The 25363-nt window shown below is 41.0% G+C and overlaps 1 protein-coding gene across 1 annotated transcript in view; it reads left to right on the top strand.

The window, feature by feature from the left end:
- The window catches only part of LOC134344756 (uncharacterized), a 34881-nt gene extending 12584 nt beyond the window's left edge, over positions 1 to 22297 (top strand). Inside the window, exons 3-5 of the mRNA XM_063044845.1 lie at positions 8138 to 8308; positions 11510 to 11550; positions 19989 to 22297. Of these exons, the coding sequence (XP_062900915.1) occupies positions 8138 to 8308; positions 11510 to 11550; positions 19989 to 20132 (356 nt within the window). The 3' untranslated portion in view covers positions 20133 to 22297. The remainder of the gene's footprint in view (positions 1 to 8137; positions 8309 to 11509; positions 11551 to 19988) is intronic.
- The last annotated feature ends 3066 nt before the right edge of the window (positions 22298 to 25363 follow it).

The following is a 25363-nucleotide window of genomic DNA, read 5'->3' on the forward strand; positions in this document are numbered from 1 at the left end:
CCATATAGTGAGTCCTATACCTAGATAAAGCGTCTAAGTTAAATCATAAGAGTTTTAATTTTGATTTTCAAACCCTTTGTCAAACTCTCCTCATATAAGTTATTGCATGCTTCTTTCATTATTTGCTAAATTACACTTAATCATTTACTACTCATCCTTTTCCTGAATGTTGCTGAGGTTAGTGAAGTTAATTTGAAATAATGCAGTATTATAAAACATGTCTTAAAACTCATTTGATATTCTTCAAACTCTTCTTGATTTAGGGCAAGTTATCACCATTGTTTAAGATTTTGAGGTTTACTGTTATTACCTGTTCTCATTAACGCACATTAAAACTTTTTGAATAATATTTTGAGTGAGGCATATAAAGAATGTGATTCTGGGATGGAAATTATAGCTTGCATCAATTCAGAAAGTTTAGTTTTCTTGAAGAACACATGTTACAATATGGATTGTCGATGGTTATTTAATGCTTTCTATAAAACAAATTGTAATATTCATTCTAGGTTACTTTCATTTCTGAGAACAAATTACTCATTTTACAAAAATAATTTTAAAAATAAGACATAGGAGCAGAATTAAGACATTCAGCCCATCAAGTCTGCTCCTCCATTCCATCATGGCTGATTTATTATCCCTCTCAACCCCATTCTCCTGCTTTCTCCCCGTAACCTTCGACACCCTAAATAATCAGGAACCTATCAACCTTCACTTTAAGTATACTCAGTGACTCGTCCTCCACAGCCGTTTGTGGTAATAAATTCCACAGATTCACTACCCTCTGGCTAAATAAATGCCTCCTCATCTCTGTTCTAAATGGACGTCCCTCTATTCTGAGGCTGTGCGCTCTAGTCCTAGACTCGCCCACTATAGGAAACATCCTCTCCACATCCACTCTCTCTGGGGCTTTTAATATTCGATAGGTTTCAATGAGATTCCCCCTGTTTCTACTATACTACAATGAGTACAGGTCCAGAGCCATCAAACACTCCTCATATGTTAACCATTTCATTCCCAGAATTATTCTCGTGAACTTCCTCTGGATCCTCTCCAAATACAGTGCGCTGATTTCAGCCACTCACCTGTCTTCATCTCCTGGGTTTATTGACATAGAGATGGGCTTCTATACTTCCTGAGATTAGTTGGTGGTAAACCTAGCTCCTAAACAAAGAGAAAGTTATATTGCATAGACAATTAAAAGAGCTGGTTAAGTATCTTTTGATGACAATATACCACCTTTATTAGCCTAAGGATGACATTTTAATAACAATTAAAATACACAGAATGAATTGCTTCCACTGTGGTCCTTTTGACAGAGGGACAATAGTACTTTGTCTGAAATTTGTTTCTATCAGAACTAATGTAAACATTTGAAACAAAGTCCAACACCCATTATATTAAGTATTTAAAACATGCTGCATCCTTAGTGGTAACACCGGAATCCTGGATTAGACCTGTATTCCTGAAGGAAAAGTAACCATTTGTATGGACGTAATATAAAGCATTTGAAAAGAACAGAGTGACTATCCTAATCCAGAGTCTAGCCAGAAATTATATTGCTTCCAATCTTGTCAGAGTAAATAACATGACCTTTCATATCTTATGGCTCACTAAACAGCCAGATATTTATTTATTAAGGTTTCAATTACTACATTTAACATGCTTTATTGACATTACACCATACACAATGGAAAGAACAATTGATTACTAGTTCCAAAATATTTAATCAACAACAAACCAATGATTTTGTAGTTTGATGCAAATCAGGCAAATGAGAAGCAGGCAGGAAAACTTTAAATAAACCTTACTCACTGAAGACATTACTTATCATTATTAAATATTAGATTTCTATACATCGGAAAATGGGGACGGTGAGTCATAAGTCAGTGTACTATATCATTCTTAGACTCGTAAACAACCTCCAGAATCATTTTCTCACAATGAATATTCCATTCATTAGTTCGCATACAGTACGTGGGCTTAGGTACAAAAATGGTCAATGAGCGAACGTTGCATTAAACCTTGTTAAGGAAAGAGCAGTTTCCGTGGTTTTTCAAACCACACACTGCAAAGAGTGACAGGTGAAGGAGTTTTCCAGCGTACTGTACATACGCTCAGTGGCCACTTTATTAGATAACTCCTGTACCTGATGAAGTGGCTGCTCAGTGAATGTTCAATCTTCTGCTGCTGTTGCCCATCCACTTCACAGCTCAACGTGTGCTGTATTCAGGAATGCCCTTCTGCACACCACTGTTGTAATGCATGGTTATTTGAGTCACTGTCACTTTCCTGTCAGCTTGAACCAGTTTGGCCATTCTCCTCTGACCTCTCTCATCAACAAGGCATTATCACCCACAGAACTGCTCATTGGATGTTTGTTTTTGTTTTTCACACCATTCTCTGTAAACTGTAGAGATCGTTGTGTGTGAAAATCCCAGGAGATCAGCAATTTCTCAGATACTCAAGCCAAGGCGCCTGGCACCAGCAATAATTCCACAGTCAAAGTCACTTAGACCACATTTCTCCCTCATTCTGATGTTTAAACAGAACCTCTTAATCATGTCTCCATGCTTTCCGTGCATTGAGTTGCTGCCACATGATTAGCTGATTAGATATTTGTATTAACAATCAGGTGCACAGGTATATCTAATAAAGTGGCCAGTGTGTGTACTTTTAATTAAACATAATACCTATTTGTAATTGAGATCTTTGATACAGATGACAAACAACAACAGAGCCAGCACAGATCCCTGTGGCATGTTACTACTCACCGGGCTCCAGTCTACGAGTCAGCCACCTACAACCGCTCTCTGGCATCTTCTGTGAGCTCAATATCTAGTCCAATTTACTTCCTCATCTTGAAACCTTCTTGACCCACTTCCCATGCAGGACCTTGTTAAAAGCCTTGCTAAAGTCCATGTGGACAACATCCGCTGCCTTGCTTTCATCAGCATTCCTGGAAACTTCCTCGAAAAACTCTCTGAGATTGACTAGACACAATTTAACACGCACAAACCCTTGATGATAATCCCTAATCAGTCCCTGCCATCCAAATATTTATACTGTATATCCAATCCCTTAGAGTACCTTCCAGTAACTTTTCCACATCACAACTGATGTCTGGTTCACCAGCCTATACTCTCATGGTTTATTCTTCGAGCCTTTCTTGAACAACAGAACAACTTCAGCTATCCTCCAGTCCTCCGGCACATTACCTGCAGCTGAGGATGTGTTAAATACCTCTGCTAGGGTCCTTTCAATTTCTGTACTAGTCTCCCATGGGGTCCAAGGGAACAGCTTGTCAGACCCTGGGGATTTATCCACACTAATTTTCCTCCTCCTCTGTAATCTGACTAGGGTCCATGATTTTGATGCTGATTTTCCTCATATCTATAGACTCTGTGTCCATCTCCCGAGTAAATACAGATTTAAAAAAATCAATTTAAGATTGCAAACAACAGGAATTCTGCAGATGCTGGAAATTCAAGCTGACGAAGGGTCTCGGCCTGAAACGTCGACTGTACCTCTTCCTAGAGATGCTGCCTGGCCTGCTGCGTTCACCAGCAACTTTGATGTGTGTTGCTCAATTTAAGATTGCCCCATCTCTTTCCGCTCCACACATAGATTATGATGCTGATCTTCCAGAGGACTAATTTTGTTCCTTGCTAACCTTTTGATCTGAATATATACATAGTTCTCTTTGCATTTCTTATACTGCTCAAGCATCTCATTTGTTCCTACCTGCCCATACCTGCTATGTACCTCCTCCTCTTTTCCTAAGCAGGGCCTCAATATCTTTCAAAAACCCAAGGCTCCATAAATCCATTATCCTTGCCTTTTATTCTGATCAGAACATACCAACTCTGTATTCCCAAATTTTCACTTTTAGGGGGCTTCTCACTTACCAAGTACTGCACAGCTTTGCCAGAAAACAACCTAACCCAAACCACACTTGCCAGATCCTTTCTGATTCCATCAAAATTGACTTTTCTCCAACTCACAAACACAACTCCAGAGCTGGGCCTATCGTTTTCAATAATTACCTTGAAACTAATGGCAATATGATCACAAGCTGAAAAGTTCATCTTGTCCACAAATTGCAGGGGCCCTACAGAAAGTTCTGTCACCTGCCCTGCCTCATTTCCTAATAGGAGATCTGGCATCACACACCCCCTAGCTGGGACTTTTATGTACTGATTAAGGAAACTTTCCTGAACACATTTGACAAACTCTTTCCAATCCAGCCTTTTTACAGTATGGGAGTTCCAGTCAATATGTGGAAAGTTAAAATCACCTGTTATCACAATATTGAATTTCTTGAAACAGTCTGCATTCTCTCTACAAATTTTCTCCTCTAAATCCCGTGGACTATTGGATGGTCAATAATATAATTCCATCAATGTGTTTATACCTTTTTCATTCCTCAGTTCTACCCATAATGCCCGGACAAATAGGTACAAGAACGGTTTCTTTCCATATGCCATCAGTCTTATGAACACTTGAATTTTAGTCTATTATAAACCAAGTCCACCTGTACATACACAGGTATATGAACATTGTATATAGTTCATGATTATTTGCACTATTGTTTTGTTTGCTTTTCGATTCTATACAGTGAGAGCTCAGGGAAACCGGCACCAAATTCCCTGTATGTGTTCACATACTTGGCGATAATAAAGGATTCTGATTCTGATTAAGTCTTACTGGATGAGTTCTCCTGTCTGAGCACTGCCATGACATTTTAACTGACCAGTAATGTCACCCCTCCACCTTTAATCCTTCCCGCTCTATCACATCCAAAGCAATGGAACCACGGTAGACTGAGCTGCTGGTCCTGCCCCCTCCTGCAAACAAGTCTCACTAATGGCTGATCCACACCCTAAGCACATCCGCCTTTCCTACAATACTCTTTGCACTGTAAAAAAATGCAGCTCAGAACATTAGTTTCACCATGCTCAATGTTTTGATTCCTGACCTTGTTTGTAGGCTTAACAACATCTTTCTCCACAGCCACTCCACTATCTGTTCTGGCGATGCAGCATTAGCAAACCTTCCCGCTAGGAAAGCCTTCAGATTTTTACAACTGCCAGAACTTTACTAAAATCTTCTTGTTTGATGAGTATCTCTACTGTGTAACAGGAAGCAATGCAAAAAAAAAGCTTGGTATAATTAGAATTGATATTGTCTGTAGGCTATAGCCTACATGTAAATGCAAACTGTTACACATTTTCTTCAGAGCATGCAGCCTTTGCATTGCAGGAATATGATTATAATCTAAGAGACAGAGGCAGGCATTTCAGCTTACTGAGCTCACACTAACTATTAAGCAGCCATGGGTTTGCCAAGAATAGAATCTGTTGATGTTTTGACTCAAGACTCTGTGTCAGGAGTGACTCTGAGGGTGTAAAGGAAAGATAGCCAACAAATGGAAGTGCGAGAGCGAGGTGAGGCGGAGGATAGAAGGTGATGATGAGGTGTGTAGGATGGGGAGATGATCAGGTGAAGAGGGGTGAAGGGGAAACAATTAGACAGATGCTAGTGGGAGATAGGTGCAACCAGAGATGGGGTGAAGAAGACGAACTGGAAAATAAAAGATGGATGAAGGGCAATTGAAATCAAGTGGGGGAGGTGATAAGAAATGTAAAACAAAGGAGAAGAAATCTCACTGCAAGGAAGATGGGCTGATGGAACCTGACAGTGTTAGAAGGAGTGCGGATATTGAGCAAGATGGGGAGAAGGAAGAAAAAGGTGAACCAAGGGAAAGATCCTGAGAGGACTGTGGCAAAAGATGGGTTACCTGAATTTGGAACCTTGTCGGCTGTATGATTGGGTTTGTTGGATTAGGGTTTAGAATTGTTATTTTTCTTGTATTTTATTTGTGATTTAACTTTCCTATGTTTGCTTCCTACTTCTATATAATCACCTATTTTCATGGAATTGTTCAGTAAATGTCCTAGTATTTGTAGTATCTGATCTGTATTTTCTAGAAGCTTCACAGTTTTTCTGCAGCCCCTGTCATGCCACTTGAATCTGACCATTTCATAGTTTACATTTCTTCAATAGAATGCACTTTTATCTTTATTCTCAGTATGAGCTGATCACAACTTATTTTTCTTTGTTTGATCTTTGTTCTTGTAATACTTAATAAAATAGCATTAATCACCTCACTGTTGACTTGCATAGAACCTCCAGATCAATATCACCAGATCCAACAGGCTGTAGACTACCCTGGCATAATATGGAGTGCTGCTTTCCTAATTTCTGTTTGGCCTCACAATGCCAGTGGATGTAGTCAAGGAGAGTCAAGTTGTTGTGGGAATAGGAAGGGGAATTAAAATGACAGGTAACTAGAACTAGAAGCTCAACAGAGCCATTTCGCACAGAACACTGGTTCTTCCCAAAATAGTTGTGCTGCTGTAGAGGAGGTGCAACACTTAGCCCTTCATCTTCCCTCTCACCACCAAACAGGGATATTAGCAGCTCTTCCAGGTAAGGCAGAGATTCTTATGTGCCTTCTCCAACCTATCTAATGCATTCAGGCCTTGCAACGTGGCCTCCTCGCCAGTGCTGCAGACCAAGCAGTTGCCTTGCAGAGCACCCGCTTTCTGCAAAAGCCATCTTGAACTTCCAGCTGCATGTAAATTTAACAGGTCGCTCCTTCTAGAACTCAGACTTCTAGAACTTCTCGGCCTTGACCCTGCCTTGTGCAGCTGGATCCTGGACTTCCTGTCAGATTGCCGGGAAGTGGTAAGAGTGGGCTCCCTCACCTCCACCCCTCTGACTCTCAATACAGGAGCCCCTCAGGGCTGTGTACTAAGTCCCCTCCTTTACACCCTGTATACCCATGACTGTGTTGCCACCCACAGCTCCAATCTGTTAATTAAATTTGCCGACGACACTACATTACATCACCGCAGCATAAAAGCCAGGACACAACATCTTCTTCCACCAGGCCATCAGACTGATTAATTCATGCTGATTTGTGTGTATTCCTATGTTACATTGACTGTTCTATTTTTTATAAATTATTATAAATTACTATGATTGCACATTGTACAGTTAGACGGAGATGTAATGTAAAGATTTTTACTCCTCATGTATGAGAAGGATGTAAGAAATAAAGTCAATTCAATTCAAATGATGAAGTACAAAGAAAAATCGCCCAGCACATGAGACACTCCGAAGATCTACTGTCCGCGGTGAGGAAGAGGAAATTGGGATGGTATGGCCATGTAACAAGATCAAGTGGACACTCAAAGACATTCTTCAGGGAACGGTGCAGGGACAAAGAAAAAGGGGCAGGCAGAGGAAGAAAGGGCAGACAATATTGCAGAGTGGACTGGTGAGGACTTTGTGTAGCCTGGGCACTCGCCCACAACCACGAGGGATGGAGGCAACTGGTGCCGTGCTCATCTGTACAGCACCCCTACGACCCAGGCGGGTTGCGGGATTCATAACCGTGACTGTAATTCAATTAGTTACATAGGTTTTGCAAGAATTTGAGGGTAAATAGTGTCGGTCGGAATTCATGTGAATGCTTTAACATTTGTAGTGCAACTTTAGTAGGAAGCATTAAACAGCAATATGTTGGAAATGCTGGAACAAAGAATGCAATTATCAATCAAACTGCTCTTTAAATGTATGCCTGTTAATGAGACAAAAAGTTCCTCAAAAGCATAATATCTGGAATTTATTTTTATTTTTGTATTGCCTTTTCTTCATTATTTTATCCATATTTCTCCCCAACTAGATCTGATCTGATTTGCTTCTAACTGCCCATATACATTGCTTAAAACAAACCACTGAATCTAATCTTGTAATTCAATCTAATCTCTCAGTTTTATAAATCCCTTTCTTTCTGACAGAGAGCATTACAATACTTGCTCACAATACTGCTGGAAGTTATGGCAAAAGTATTTCAATTTACCGTTAACTAAATATTCAATCCTGATCTTACAAATAATTGCACAATTTAAATTCCAGGTAAATAAGTGTTAGTATCAGGTTGAAATATAAGAAGATAACTGGGAATTCATTTTGAATGAAGTTCATTAGATGAATTTAATTCAATATATTAAATATTATTCATTGAGTGTGGCTATCAAATGAAATGAGATATTACTCCTTTTTTTTGTAGGACAGACAATCTCTCCAGAACCAAGGAACAACACGAACAGCACAAGTATTGTGACAGATTCCACAAGCGTGGAAACCAATATTCACATAATACTTGCAGCAGTAATAGCTACTTTTGTCATCATCTGCCTATTAATTTTTATTTTAATCAGATACCGACCAAAGAAACAAGGTGAGTTGCATAAGCATTTTTTTCTTCTATTGATCTGATTCAACATCTTAAGGAAATAATCCGCTCATTGCCTGAATACGTCTGTTTTGATTTTACCTGACTGGAATATTCAAAGCTCCAGCTTCCCAATCACACACATCTCACCTAATTCGTATCATCCGCATGAGTGATTTCCGGCAGCCAGTATGTACTGATGGAGAAGGAGAATTGAATACAAATCACTTTTCTCACAATATTTGGTCATTTATCGTTTCCCAGGTTTCCTGCAGTTTTTTGTCCTGATGCAAATGGACACAGCCCCTGTTAAATGTATTCACATTTCTATATTTCACCCATCCATCCAGAATCCTCTTTGACTTTCTACCATCAGGCAGGAGACTACGATGCATGAAAACAAGAATGGCCAGGAGGAGTAACAATTTCTTTCCCCAGGCCATTAGGCTTCCAAACTGTCAGTCGCATTGTATTTGAAGTGTCACTGGTTAATCTGTTCCATACTTTACAACATTTGTTATTAATGCACTTTAATTTTATTTATGTGTGAATCATCTGTAGATTTTATCCTTACCTCCATAAGTTATCGTATGCTATGTGTGTGTTTTGTGCTTTACACCCTGGTTTGAAGAAATGTTGTCTCATTACTTCACTTCACTTCACCCCTTCCCCTCTCCTGGTTTCACCTATCACCTACCACCTACCACCTTGTACCTCTTCCTCCCGTCCCAACTTCTTGCTCTAACTTTTCATCTTTTTTCCAGTCATAATGAGGGGTCTAAGCCCGAAACAAAGACTGTTTACTCTTTTCCACAGATGCTACCTGGCCTGCTGAGTTCCTCCATTATTTTGTGTGTGTTGCTCACATTTCATAGCACCTGTTTGTATCATTCATTTGGCATCATTTCATTAAGAATTATTTAAACTACCAGTGATATTACTATATAAGACCATAAGATATAGGAGTAGAATTAGGCCATCTGGCCCATCAAGTCTGCTGATCCAATATTCCTCTCAGCCCCAATCTCCTGCCTTCTCCTCTTATCCCTTCATGCACTAAACAATATGTTGTAGAAAAGCTTATTTAAAGAGCGAAACAGGGTCTGAATGATCACTTCCTACCTTTATTACCCAACCTTTAGTTATAGATCAGACCAGGCAAAAGACTTTCTGAGAATTGATTTTAAAAGCTCCTTCTCGAGCATTTTGCATTACTGGGGTGAGGTCCACACATTAAACACATTTGACTGGAACCTCTCACAGATAAAAGTGGCAAATAAAATCCAGCAACATACATCAAAGTTGCTGGTGAACGCAGCAGGCCAAGCAGCATCTGTAGGAAGAGGTGCAGTCGACGTTTCAGGCCGAGACCCTTCGTCGGGACTAACTGAAGGAAGAGTGAGTAAGGGGTAAAATCCAGCCTCATTATTCTTCACTGCCAATGGGTCGGCCATGCCAAGCTTAACATAACCTAGTAATTGAAGAAAAAACATTAAGAAGGCTCATAGCTTGAGGGAAGAAGGTGGCCCCTTCCTTGCAAGAAGGATGAAAATCAGGAGCCGATAGTATGGGCTAGTCCTACATTCAGAATGAGACTGGCACAGGCCTTGGTTAAATCCTCCTTCTCATCAAGGTGGATGGTGGTTAAAAAAAATAAAGAATTAAGATCCTAAAGTGAACAACAAAGCCTCTGAAGATTAACTATCACAAAAGAACCTAAAGTTATAATGTCCTCAGGATCAAATTATTTCCATCCAGACAGGTTAAAATGCAATGAAGAAAAGTCTCAATCTGACAAAAGGAAGAAGTCATTAAAAGGCCCAGGTGCTCTTCCACGGTTCACTATTTTTCATGCATGGCACATGGATATTGCTGGCAAAGTCGGTGCTTATTGCTCAGTTTTGCCCATACGTTGCTTACCTGTCATGAATAGCTACCCATATAACAAGTGCCTTGCTGAGACATTTCCGACAGCAATCAGCCATGCTAGTTTAGGACTGGACTTACATTTAGAAGAGACCAAGTAGAGAAGGTGGGCTTCCTTCCCAAAATGACATCAATGAATTTACTGTTTTATTGTAACTTTCTAACACATCAGGTTTATGAATTGCTAATATAAATAAATAATTGTAGATTAAAAATACTGGATTTCAATAAAAGCACGTTTTAATGAATTGCATTATCACCCAGTCTAATCAGTATATTATTGAGATCTGCAGCAATGCAGTTGACTCTTAACGCCTCTTGTAAGTAGTCTAAGAAGCCAAACAGCTTAGTTGGCAAAAAGGGATGGGCAGTAAATGCTGGATTAGGTTTCCCACTTTGAATGAACGAATAAATAATTGCCAGTCACTGAAACAATTCCTCAAATTGTCTTCTGAACTAAAGAAGCAAACGTCCATTGAAAAAGAAATTTAGTCTGACAAAAATATAAAGACAGACAAAGAAGTTAATGCATTGTTTGTTTACGGAGGTTGAAGTGACCATCACTGTTTATGTATCTCTGTCTTTCGTAATTGTAAACACACAAAATATGTGGACAATTCAAATAACACCTCAGATTGGAATCATGCACCTAATATAAATTTATTGTCCCTGCCAATGTTTTAATGCCTAGAACAATGATTAGAAAGTAGAAAATCATTTCTGGAATGAGAGATTAGCTATACCAAAGAACAAGAAAATAACTGAGATCCTCATAAAATTCAAAATTTATTTGTGATGTGATTCCACTTCAGCTGTTTCATTCTGTTTTAAAAATATTATTATACTCCACATTATTCTAACAGAGCATGAGAGAAGACCTCAGCAGTGCCCAATCATTTCTTTAATCAGCTTTTTCTCTGAAGCTTTGCAAATAACTTATTCAAACGTAATTAGACTCCAATGCCTGATCAGCAACGTGGTGTACAAAACCCCCCGCGTCAAACATAGGAGTAAGGTAAAAGTGATCATTTACTAAACTTACAGACATTGAATGGGATAAAAGTTGTTTTACATGTATTGAGTGCTTTATTTTTACAGGAGATTTCTACAAATGTTCCAGCACTAGCTCCAGGTAGCACTGTGGAGCAGACTTGATGGGCCAAAAGGCCTAATTTTGCTGCTATATTTTATGGTCTTATGGTAATGGTTAGTCCTGCATGTTTTATTATACTTTATACTGGACTTTTGAAGCAATATTTTGCAATTTTTTTTCCTTGATAGATCCAGATACCAGTCCCCCTACAGTGGAAGCCAATTGTCAGGTAAATATATTTCACATGGTTACTGTACAATATCAAAGAGTATCATGAGAAAAATAGTAAAGAGAGAGAGACAGAGAGGGGGAGAGGCAAGAAAGGAAAGGAGATGGCAATACACAGATGGTTATTAAATTGTCTCTTTGGAATGCTAGGTTGGAATACCATGGAAATAGTTCGACAGTCAAGCTGTTCCCCATTGTGCCCACACCTGCAGTAACCCAAGGAGTAGTATAAACATGCATTTATTGGTGGGACAAGGCGGATGCATAAATTTAAGACTTGTATATGTGTGTACATATTTGTATTCGTGGAAGCCTTTGTCATTTTGAGTTTCGGTGGTAAAATTATCACCTCTGAGTCAAAAACTTATATGTCAAGTCCTGTCCAGTAACCTGAACATAAACCTTATGTTGATACTCCAATCCAGGGCTGAAGGAACATTTCACTGAGATATTGTCCTTCTAATAGCATCCTGCCATGTAAAATACCCAAGGGCTTAACCTGACGAATAGCAGTCGAGTTGTCACCAACTTATTGGAATATCCTTTCCATTAAATATCTGGGCATGATCACATGATCCTTGTGTGGAAATTGGCAACCAGTTTTCTTGCATTTCTTTCTTTTATTTTATAATATCCATGGTTAAATGTCCCTGATGAGGCAAATTGAAATTGCTTAAGTAAAAAGTTAGGTGAAAAATTGATGTGGATCCATTGAGACCCATTTTAATCAGTTTGTTTCCAATGTTACAGATAATTAGTGTCACAGTAGCATTACGGGTGCACAGACAGACAAATATTAGAAGGAAAGTAAGAAAGAATAAAAAATAAGTTATCTCAAACAGACTAACAGGAAGGGGTCATCACTTCCCTGGCTATAGGTTGACTCATTATAGAGCCTAATAGTCAAGGATAAAAATTACCTTATATAGTGCTCTTTGGAACTGCACAGTTGTCTTAGTCTATTACTAAAAGTGCTCCTCTGTTCAGCCAAGGTGGCATGCAGAGGGTGAGAAACATTGTCGAGAATTGCCAGGATTTTACGTAGGGTCCTTTGTTCTACCACAGCCTCCAGCGTGCCCAATTTGACACCTATAACAGAGCCAGCCTTTCTAATTAGCTTATTGAGCCTGTTGGCATCACCCATGTTGATGCCATTGCTCCAGCACACCACCGCATCGAAGACTGTACTTAGAAGATTGATAAAGTTTTGGCCGCTAAGTACAGAATGAGTTGAATCTCTGTGGCGTGGCTGTGGTCAGTTGTAGTTGGTTGTGACTCATTTAACAGGTGTATTTCACTCAACATGATATAAGTAGTAGATATGGTCTTCTCTCTAGTGCTTAGAAGAAAAGCAATATGTAATAAAATATGCAGTAAATTTCCAAAGTGTGAATTGGAGGTTTAAATTTAGAATAATTTGAGAAACAACTAGATAATGCAATTTCAGTTGTAATCGATGTATAAAGGAAAGAATGCTCCAAGAACATCATATATGGCATGTGTCAGGAAATGCAGAGGAGGCTTATCCCAAGAGCAGAGCAGCAGAAATGATTTAATACTGAGTAATAACTTGAACAATAAACTGTAAAATAACAAGACATGAGGGGCCACAAGATACGACTGAATAGATACTGAACACAACACGGCAACAAGGTACCTAAAACTAGGAGCAACTGGTTGAGGCTGGCTGGTTCAATGGGTGAACAAGGACTATGGCTGAGAGTTGGGCTTAAGTAGGCTGCAGGTGACGAATTGGAAATGGATGGCAGGTGACTCCTGTTAACTGGGTGGAGACTGGAAGAAGACTGCCTGTGCAGGCCTGACAGGTCACAGCCGACCCATGGACAGTACCTAACAGCCCAAGACAATCTGGATGGTTCCCTTGAAACTACTCAATTAACCAAGAAACCAGTTGGCACTCAAGACCTCTCCCCCATTCCCTTCCCAGTCCACTAGGTACTGCACACCATGTCTATGATGATGTGAATTCATCAACCAGTGAACCATGTACACTGGATACCTTCAACCAGCTGAGGTTCCAGAGGTGCAGGCTCAGGTTGGTTGAATGGTCCATGGTCAACAGGCTTGTGGTTGGACACATGAAAAGAGGGTGTGATCCTGAGGGGCAGTGGCAGATGGAGGTGGAAGGTGATTGGATTGATGTCATGGGTAATTTTGAAGGATCCAATGAACTGGGGCAAGAGCTCGCGGGAGTCAGTGCGCAGGGGGTAGATCTCAAGTGGACAGACAGACACAGCCAGTGGTTAACCTGGTAACAGTAGGCACAGTTGGAAGCTAGGATGGCCCTCTGTGTCATCTTCCAAGCATTCCTGCAGTGGCAAACCATGGTCCTGGTGTGTGGGACCTCCACCATTGGCTCTTCCATGGGAACAACAGGGGTTGTAGCCATGAAGCACTTCAAAAGGTGCAACATCCATGGTAGAGGAGGTGTGTAGATTGTGGGACAGCTCAGCCCAGAGCAGATACTTTTTCCATCTGGAAGGGTTGGAGGTGGCAAAGCATCACAGAAACTGCTCCACTTGCTGATTGACCCTTCCTGACTGACTGTTGATCTGTGGATGACAGCCATGTGGAGTTTATGATGGGCAATGAAGCCGACCACCTTGGAGAACTTGTCCACCACTGTTATGACCACAGTGGCCCTATCAGAAGGTGGCAACCCCATAATGAAATCCATGGCAAAGTGGGGCCATGGTTGTCGGGGGACCGGTAGGGGCCAAGATACGCTGGTTGGAGGAATTATCTGGACACGTTAAGGGCAGGCAGTGATGAATTGCCATACTTCTGTGATCATGGTGGGCATTGCAGAAAATCCAGAGTTGGTCGTGTGTCTGAATAGCCAGAGACGGTTGAGGAGTGGGCCCAAGGGGGTCCCTCAGAGCATATACATGTTGTTATCAGTTGTATCCAGACAGGCTCATGACGTAGCACCTGGCAGATCTGGTTCTCAGGGTCCCAGATGATCGGGGCGAGTATCTGAAAAGATAGGATAATGGGCTGAGGGACAATTTCCACTTCCACTGGGTCGAACTGTCATGACAGAGTGTCTGCCTAAGTGTTCTTGGAACTGGGTCAGTAAGATGGTAAAGTTGAATTGCTCAAAGAAGGGGGCTCAGCAAGCCTGAGGTAGGCTGAGTTGGCACATCAGTTGTATGGTTTCCAGGGTTTGGTGTTTCCAACCAGTCACTGTCTCCATTCAACAAGATCCATTTAATGGCTATAACTCCCTGCCTTCTACTCCATAACAGCGCTGTGTGAAGTTGAACTTGCGTGAGGGAAAAGGCACAAGGGCGTGTTTTCCCATCCGGTCCTCACTGGGAGAGGATGCCACATCACATACATCCACCTCTAGCCAAAAGGTTGGGAGGGGTTCAGATAGTGGAGAATGGGAGTGGCAGTGAAGGGTCCCTTGAGCAGGTTATCCATGAGGGAGGTGACTTGGTGAGGGAGGTTAGAAGAGTGGCGATTTGGCTGTAGTTTCTGATGAGATATTGGTATCAGTCAGAGAAGTTCAAAAAGTGATGTAGCTGTTTAAGGGATCGCAGTTGGGGCCATCCAACAGCTGAGCACCCTCTCCCTGGGTCCATGGTTATGCCTTGCTGTAAAAGGATGTAACCCAAGAAGGAAAACACTGGGGTGTAGAACTGGGATTCCCCTAACCTGCAGTACAGTTGATTTTCAAGGAAATGCTGAAGGAATGAATAGACGGGACAGACATAGTTTTGGGGGTCCTTGGAGAAGAAGAGGATGCCTTTGAGGTAGATGAACACATACCTGTGTAACATGTCTTGGAGGATTTCATAAATGAAGACTTGGAAGACGTCTATACTATTGGAAAGTCTGAAAGGCATCACCAAGTATTCTTAGTGGCCAGTGGGTGCTAAGGACACCGTCTTCCACTCATCCTCCGGATGGATGCAGATCAGAATGAACACACCCCATAGATCCAGTTCGGGAAGATATGGGCCCTGTGAAGTGTTTTTAATGTGCTATCCATCCAGGAGAAAGGGCAGCAGTTCTTAATGGGGATTTTGTTGAGTCCATGATAATCTATGGAGGGATGAAGATTCCCATCTTCCTTTTTGACAAGGAAGAATCTTGCGCCAGCTGGTGACTGAGATAGTTGAATGAAGCTGGGATGTAGTATTTTAGAGTGGTTTGGGTCTCAGGAGGAGAGAGGGAGAACAGAAGACCTCGGGGAGAGGTGGTGATCGAGCAGTTGTGTGGTCCGTGAGGCAGCAGGGTGCAAGGCTTCCCCTATTTTGAGGGTGATGGCTAAGTCGTGGTATTCCTGTGAGAATTATTTTGAAGGTGATGACTAAGTCGTGGTACTCCTAAGAGAGTTTAGTGAGGTGGAGGGTTTCCTCCATCTCCATGGATTTATGGGATTAGGTCAGCTGATGTTGCAGGCAAGTTGTCTGGCAGGTGGGTCTGTAACTCAGTGGTAAGCTGGGTGACCAGGCAAAGTGAGGGTGGGGAGTGGAGACACATGGGTAACACAAGATAAGAGGAATATTGGGTGAGTTGATCAGGAGGAATCCGATGGACTGGCGGTGCTCTCTGACGTTCATGTGCATAGGCTGTGTGCTTCCTCTGACCATCTAAGACTCCAAGGGATGCCTGACTCTGGCTGTCATGCAGAATAGGTGAGAGATAGGCTTGGTAGGTAAATCAAGCCACACACAGAGAGTCGGGTGCAGAAAGCTGCCTGCTGTGCTGGAATCCATCAGAGCCTTCAGTGCGTGTCAAGCCATTGGGACGCAGAGGAAGACAGAGAGAGTGAGGCAGGCTATGATGCGGGATTGAGGAGCCGGGGGATTGGACCACATAGAAGGTCCAGCGTCTCTAGCTGGTGGTGCCATTTCCTGGACGCAGTGGCAATGGATGCATGGATGCTCAGCAGCCCCGCAGTAAACACACAGGTTGTTTTCTACCCACATTCACGCTCTGGGGGGGGGGGGAAGGGGTTAAGGGAGCTCTCCCCACCTGCATGGATTCTGAAGGTATTGGTGATGAGGGTCCTGTACCCTGAAATGGAAATGGGAATGGAACTTGCTGATGACCTGGAGGTTCAGTCCAAAGACGCTTGTCAATACAGAGGACCAGAGTGATGAGGCTTTCAAGGTTGGTGGGCATCTCCCAGGTAGACAGCTCATCTTTCAGGTGCTCTAAGAGGTTGTGATGGTAATAGACCAGCAGTGCTTCTGCATTCCAGCTGCACTGTACCATGAGGGTCCTGGATTCCATGGTGTCTAGCACAGGGCATAAACCTCGACCAGGGTGAAGTGTCTGATTCTCTGCCTACCTTCCATTCTCTGGATGGTCACAAAACCTGGCACAGCTCAGTGATGAAATCCTCAGATTTGTTGCAAATGGGGTTTTTTATTGCCCAAGTTAGTAGTGGCCCAGGTCAGAGCTCTTCTGGTCAAGAGAAAGATGACGAAGATTATCTTGGCTCGGTCCATAAAATACAGTGATACAGCGATAGGGCAGGAAGTTGCAGCATCTGGTTGGAGATCCATCGAAGTGGTCAGGAATTGAAATCTGGGGCTCAGAGGGAGGAAGTTGACTGGCATGGTGTTGGTTGAGAATGGTGAGGAGAGTTAATGGTTTCCTGCTACTTCTGGATTGTGAGCTCCTGTCGATGGATGGCTTTCTTTGGCCAAGCAAACTCTGCTGAGTCAATCACTGGTTCACCCATCCTGTCAGGAAATGTAGAGCATGTTTGGCCCAAGAGCAGAGTTAGTGGAGACGACTTAGCAGTGAGTGATAACTTTAATAATAAACTGCAAAATTAGGTTCATGGAAATGATTCCAGGATTGAAAGACTTGCCACATGAAGAGCATTTGATGGCTCTGGGCCTGTATTCACTAAGATTCAGAAGAATGCAGGTTGACCTCATTGGAACCGATTGAATGGTGAAAGGCCTTGATAGAGTGGATGTGGAGAGGATGTTTCCTGTGGTGGGAGAGTCTAAGGCAAGAGGACACAACCTCAGAAGAGAGTGGCATCCTTTTAGAACAGAGGTGAGAAAGAATTTTTTTAGCCAGAGAGTGGTGAATCTGTGGATTTCTTTGCCAAAGGCAGTTATGGAGGTCAGGTCTTTATGTACATTTAAGGCAGAGGTTGATAAATTCTTGATTGGTCAGGGCATGAAGGGATATGGGGAGATGGCAGGAGACTGAAAATCTTGTCCCTTATCAAGATATATGCCATTTTCATTTGGAAATATTTTCCCATTCCTTCTTCATCTAAGTCCTGGAATTCCCCATCCAGCAGCATTAGAGGACAATCTTCACCAAAATAACTGCAGGAGTTCTAGAAGGGAGCTCACCATAAATAAATGCTGACATTGTTATATCCTGAAAAGTAATTTTATTTTTATTAGAAGGAGCTTACTGCTCTCCATCATCTGTGACGTTAAGTAATTTAAATATTTTAGCAAGTAGTTGGAGGAAGTCACAGAAAGAAAAACCGCTTCAAAAGGTATTTTAATTTTTGCTTATCTGATAAGGTTGTAGTTGGTTTCTCAGAAAAGGATTGTCAGAGAAGAGCAGTTAGCAATGTTGCTACAGACATCTCTTTCCTCAAACTTCACTAACTCTCAGAGGGGCCTACAGTGATGGGCTTATTTCCTAAATTAATAAATCGATTTATTATTGTTGCATGTACTGAGCTACAGTAAATCTTGCATAGCAGTAAAACAGATTATTTCATTATAATAGTGAAGTGAGATAGCACAAGGTAAAAAAAATCAAAGTTCTAAATAAAACGTTCTGGTCCTGAGAAAACACAGGGAAGTAGAGAATAAGGTGTAAGGTCACAGTGAGGTAAATTGTGAGGACAAGATTCCATCTTACCAGACTAAGGAAACATTCAGTAGCCTTATAACAGCTGAACAAAAATTGTCTGTGAGCCTAATGGTATGCCTTTACTGGCTTTTGTATCTTCTGGGAGGGAAATCAAACCACTTCCTCCCTCATCACCATTCAGGGCCCCAGACAGTCCTTCCAGGTGAGGCGACATAAGGGATAAATAACAGATGGGGTAAGAAGGGGAGGAGGGGCATTAACGGAAATTAGAGGTCAATGTTCATGCCATCAGGTTGGAGGCTACCCAGACAGAACATAAGGTGTTGTTCCTCCAACCTGAGTGTGGCTTCATCTTGAAAGTAGAGGAGGTTGTGGATAGACATATCAGAATGGGAATGGGACGTTGAATTAAAATGTGTGGCCACTGGGAGATCCTGCTTTCTCTGGCGGACAGAGCGTAGGTGTTCAGCAAAACCATCTCCCAGTCTGCGTCGGGTCTCGCCAATATATAAAAGGCCACATTGGGAGCCCCGGACACAGTATATCACCCCAGCCGACTCACAGGTGAAGTGTCGCCTCACCTGGAAGGACTGTCTGGGGCCCTGAATGGTGGTGAGGGAGGAAGTGTAAGGGCATGTGTAGCACTTTTTCCGCTTACAAGGGTAAGTTCTAGGAGGGAGATTGGCGGGGAGGGATGGGGGGACAAATGGGCAAGAGAGTCGCGTTGGGAGCGATCCCTGCAGAAAACAGAGAAAGGGAGGGAGGGAAAGATGTGCTTAGTGGTGGGATCCCATTGGAGATGGCGGAAGTTACGGAGAATTATATGATGGACCCAGAGGCTGGTGGGGTGGTAGGTGAGGACAAGGGGAACCCTATTCCCAGTGGGGTGGCGGGAGGATGGAGTGAGAGCAGATGTGCGTGAAATGGGGGAGATCCATTTGAGAGCAGAGTTGATGGTGGAAGAAGGGAAGCCCCTTTCTTTAAAAAAGGAGGACATCTCCCTCTCTCCCTCGTCATGGAATGAAAAGCCTCATCCTGAGAGCAGATGCGGCGGAGACGGAGGAATTGTGAGAAGGGGATGGCATTTTTTCAAGAGACAGGGTGAGAAGAGGAATAGTCCAGATAGCTGTGAGAGTCAGTAGGCTTATAGTAGACATCAGTAGATAAGCTGTCTCCAGAGATGGACAGAAAGTTCTAGAAAGGGGTGGGAGGTGTCGGAAATGGACCAGATAAACCTGAAGGCAGGGTGAAAGTTGTAGGCAAAGTTAATGAAGTCAACGAGCTCAACATGCGTGCAGGAAGCAGCACCAATGCAGTCGTCGACAAGTTATGTGACCACTAATACCAGGCAGACAATCTCTGAAGAGTATTGATAATGGCTGGGGTCACCCATCTTGTAAAGACACTGCCCAGAAGAAGGCAATGGCAAATCACTTTGGTAGAAAAAATTGCAAAGAACAATCATGGTATTGGAAAGACCATAATCGCTCATGTCACACGGCATGGCACATGATGAACGAACGAACATGTACAAACAGTTGAACAGGAATGCACAGATTAAAGATAATTCTTATTTATATTCAATTTCTTTTGATTGTATTTCAGAAACCAAATGATCAAATTTCCACTGTGTTCTCCGTCGACTACGCTGTACTCCAGGTCCCTGAGAAAAATATTCGTCAGAACCTAACAACATCTGTTGCTTCCGATGATTCATACTACGCTACAATTATATTTGCTCCTCAATAGCAAACTGCAGGTGTGCAGAAAATTACCAGTCATTACAGAGAGAATTCTGTGTATGGTTTAGTGACTCCCGACGATTTAGCTTTGTGAGATCTCAGACATTACATAATATAATCACACGACCTTCTCTTACACTCTTTTTTTACTCAAATATCTCATTTTAAGCAAAGAATGGGATTTTGACCACAAAGGGGAGTATATACCTAGCCCGTACATTCCTAAATAAAAACAGTCAATGCTGGAAACAGTATCTTTGGAACAAGAAACAGATTAAACATTTAATGATGAAGACCCTTCATCATACAGTTATTTTGTGGTGAGAAGAATCAACTAATCCTGGAGAGAAGATGGAGTGTTTAAAAGCTGCAGCAAGGACGTGTAGATTCCTTCAATGGCAACTTCAAGATGATTATCGTTGAAGCTTCATTCATTCATTCACAGACAGGTGGAACATACAGTTGCTGCCTCCAGCTTTCCTTATCCCCGGACCCTAAACATTAACTCATGATCTCATAGATAGGGTGCTGGATTTTATTTTTATAGTTAAAATCCTGATTGATAACACTGCACATATTTGTAGTGCCTCTATAATATAATGGCACTTTCATATAACAGTGTCAAATATTTTAAATATTCTTCACTTAACCTGAGACACGCAGAATATATTAGATTGTAATAGATACCAGTTACTGTACACACCCAAGCACATTCAGATGATTTACATAAAAATACTGGAAATGTACCTGCACTTTGAAAGCTGTAAAATAGCATTCTGAAATTCAACATTGATATTACAGGTGCCCACACATTTAAAGAGTGTATCTGTGCTTTGAAAACTTACTGATTTAATCAAGTCAATTAATGCAGTTTATGTTAGCCTGTTTTAGAGTGTATGTTTTGTAAGGAACCAGGTGTCTGAGTTCTAACATTATGCTTGATAAGCTATCGCTCTCCTGAAAAGGTCTTCATTTTATAAAGCAAACAGAATCATGTTTACATTTTACCTTGCGCATCAAGGAGGAAGTCCATGTTGCACCATAATTAAAAGTAACAAATTACAAAGTTACACAGTGATGTATTATAAATAATGAAAGGACTAACCAGCAAGAAAGGCTTCATAAATTAGGAAATTCCTCAGACTCACCCATACCTTTCCCAAACTTGTGAAGGAAATACTATTTACACAAAATTATGCAGCCTTTTGGGACACATTCCAAGTAATTCCTTGTGTAATAGATGTTGTGCACAAACTGTGGGGAAGACTTGATGAAGGCTGGGTGTGTCTTATACAGCAAAGGCCTATGACTGTTAGCCAGTTTTCAAGGGAAGTCCTCAGCAAGAAACTTCACCCACCACTGAGGCACACTATAAGTTCATGCACACTCAGTGCTTGGACTGACAACTATCTGAATAATGGTTAAAAGTTAGGCATTGCCCTCACTTTTACAAACTGTCTTCTTCGAACTAAGGTTTTGTATAGAGCGCTCATAGAGTCATTGTAAATGTTAGAAACTATGTGACTTTATATCTGCACTTTTGCTATTCTAATGTTGAAAAGTCTAACAGTAAGAGCTCACATTCTCATTTAGCTAAAAATATCAAAATATAAATGAAAATGTGGTAAAAATACTTCAGATTGCATTCGCTAACTGTACAGATTGCAATCCTTACAAAACATGTTAATTGTATTATTAATTAATTACATTCTTAAGACATGGGTTGCAATAGGATTCAAATATTTTGATATTTACGGCAATAGAATTATCTGTCCATGGACGTTTAGTGTGTATGGTTTACAAGGAGATACCCTTTGAGCAGATGATTAAGATTTCACATGTTCACTTTCTAAGAATACAAATCATAAAAGATCTACAAGATTTGAACAACATAAGAGATCTAAATTGAGGAATCTTTGTCTTTGGGAGCTAGAGCTATGGATAAGATCAGCTTGATGTCTAATGGTGTACTGCTTGGTTTCCTTAAGTCTCACATGAAACACATTGCAGTGTTTGGGAGTCATTAAATCAGAATAGTTTTTTTCACAAATCCATCCGTCCTGTGTTCCAATAAATCTTAAAAGATTGTACCATATGTTCTGAGAAACATATAGAATGTAAATAAAAGACAGCCTATTTATTAAATATATAGTGGGGGGGAAATGCTGATGCAACAATGTAACCTCTTTCCATCATTAAATTTATTTAAAATGAGAATATTTGTCTCTGTGGTGTTTTTGTTTCGATTATTTATTTGTTCATTCTATTGACAAGACTTGCATTTATTTTCCATCCCTAGTCTTCCCCCAACTGAGAGTGCAGTTAAGAGTTAACCACATTGCTGGGACTGAAATGACATGAAGACAAGACTGTTATTCCTTTCCCTGAATGACATTATCATTTGGCTTTACAGTGATACTTGGGTTTGAGGTTATTGTTACCGAGAATTGCTTTTATTCCAATTCTAGTATTATTTAATTACCTGATTTTCACTTTCTCAGCTAATCTCATGGGATCTGAACTCACTCTGATGCTCATCTTTAGAATAACGGCTTTAGTCCAGCAATTTAACCACTGTGCGATCATGCCTAAATTGCAACTGTTTCCTAAATTTTATGGCAATGCTAAGTATTGTTCTTTGTTTTCTTTGATATGTAATTATTTCCAGTGAGGAAACTGTGCCTATTTACTTGTGCATTTTAAAAGTCAATCTTCAGATTTCCCACCTTCTTCTCTGACCTGCCCACCAACAGCATTGCTGAATGTACAAATTTCCACCTTCGGCAAGTTTCCCGTCTTCCAAATGTATATTTCCAAGAAACAGCTTGTTATATGAAGAGTGTTTGACGGCTCTGGGCCTGTATTCACTAGAATTCAGAAGAATGAGGAGTGACCTCATTGAAACCTACTGGATGGTGAAAGGCCTTGATAGAGTGGATGTGTTTCCTATGGTGGGAGAGTCAATGATCAGAGGACACAGCCTCATAATAGAGGGGCTAAATTTTAGAACAGAGATGAGGAGGAATTTCTTTAGCCAGAGAATGGTACATCTGCTTAACTTGTTGCCACAGACAGCTCTGGAGGCTAAGTCTTTACGAATGTTTAAGATGGAGGTTGATAAATTCTTTATTGGTCATGGCATGAAGGGATACGGGAGAAGGCAGGAGATTGATACAGGGGCTGAGAGGAGCCATGATGAAATGCTGAGCAGACTTGATGGGCCAAATAGCCTAATTCTGCTCCCATATTTTATGGTCTTATGGAAACAATTACATGATTCAAGATTGTTCAACTGCATCATGGTTGAACTTCATCTCACCTCTAAGTGATTCTAGTTCTGTAATCATTCAATACTAAAAATTAATTTGTCCCAAAGTTTTCAAATTTTCAGTTGGCTTTGCATCTCTTTTTTGGCAAAAGAAATTCTAGATTTCTACTATGACGATATGTTGCCTGACATTATCCAGAAAGCCTAGTCTTACATTTAAGGTTATCCCACTTTGTCTGGCTTTGCTCCATCCCCACTCTTTTCATCATTTTAAACAATTCCACCTTTACATCTCAAAATGGCTGAGTCGTTTCAGATAAGATAGTAGGATGACTGTGGAACCGGGCTTGGAGGAAGAGAAAGAAAAAGAAAATATTTAGAGGAACATCATACTGGCTGTATGATAACCATCTTATATGCTGCCAACATCTTCCACCCTTGACAATGTTGAATTTTATTCTTGTTCCTCTTTAAACTCAACCTTTACATCAAACTCTTCTTTTTAGTGTGACATTTGCTAAGATTTTGAACATTTCTTGTGTATAGTGTGTTAGATAAACATCTTAAGTAGTTAAAGACAACCTCACATTTGTGGCTGAGTTTCGTTCTACCAAACAGCCGATGTAAACCTGTTACACGAACAAAGTCTCTGTTTTCCAGCATATGCACAGTACTATTCTACATAATCTATTTTGCTGCATCAGCAATAAGTTCTGTGGAGCTTGGTGTTTTAAAACAAAATTGAAATAACAGAGAAACTGAGTTTGTTCACTATATAAAGATAATTGTAATTTTTTTCTTTTGATAATACTACTGCCTCGTTCACTTATGTCTGCCAAGATGTACATCAACACATTGACAGCGACCTGGTCTGCTTTTCGGAAAGGGGCAAAAAGATTTTTATTGTAGATAGGAAGGGTTAAATGTGTAAGTATTTCTGTAGATCACATTAAATCAGCCCACTAAGACCTAGATGGTTCCACTATCATTTCCCCTGCATCATGACATGACCACATGCATGCCAGCACACCCCTGGATGAGACAAAGGCACCTGTCGTTACTCCAACCAAGGACCCGAGCTCCAGACATACTCATAATGCTGGTTTTGGTGAATTCTGGGCAGGTGGGGTAGGTGGTGGTCTGTGTAGGATAATGTAAAGGGTGAAAGATGGAACATATTGTTTATAATAGAAACTGTCCTACATAATTCACAAAACGACCATTGAGTTGCTGTGTTCACTTTAACAGACAGTGTCTGATGTAATGACTTCAGCATAAGTGACTGATTTTGTAAAGGGCTGTAGCTTTTGCTAATCACATAAAGCTACTCTAGCATGTTTTATTCACAAAATCCCACAACACTTCTAGTATGTTCCTAGGCTAGGTGTTCTTGAAATGTGTCACAAAGAGATGCAAAGGTTAGGCAGTCTGCCTGCCAAATGAGTACATCCCTAAGTCTGTCTTCTAATTTCATTATACATTAGCATATTCACCTATTTTCCGATGGATTTGAACTATTAAATATTCAAATAAGCTGACTAAGAAAACATCAGCACAGACAACTGAATGTACAAAATATATTCCATTGTGAAAACGGCACCACTCTACAGGTGGAAATCCCACCACCCACTACCACTGCAGCTTTTCTACATTTTGTATTAATTAGTAAATTCATAGCAAACATGTTTCCTGTTTGAGATGGCTGTGGTTTCAGTGAGGTTCTTTTTCCAGGCAGGAAGAGAGTAGGGTGTGCCAACAATCTTTCCTGTTTTGAGGCCTTATTGTGCAGCTACATTTCGGTATATCAGCAAGACCCCATCTCCAATAAGAAACACAGTCTGAGTGGCTAATCACAGGAAAGAACAGTGGAGAACACAGAACTGTCCTCACTGAGGGGTCAGTGGTGAAAGGTCGGGCAGCTGTAAATTCGTGAGTGTTAACATCTAGTATCTGCTCTGGGCCGAACACAA

The sequence above is a fragment of the Mobula hypostoma genome, chromosome 4, assembly GCF_963921235.1.
Source record: "Mobula hypostoma chromosome 4, sMobHyp1.1, whole genome shotgun sequence".
Classification (NCBI taxonomy): domain Eukaryota; kingdom Metazoa; phylum Chordata; class Chondrichthyes; order Myliobatiformes; family Myliobatidae; genus Mobula; species Mobula hypostoma.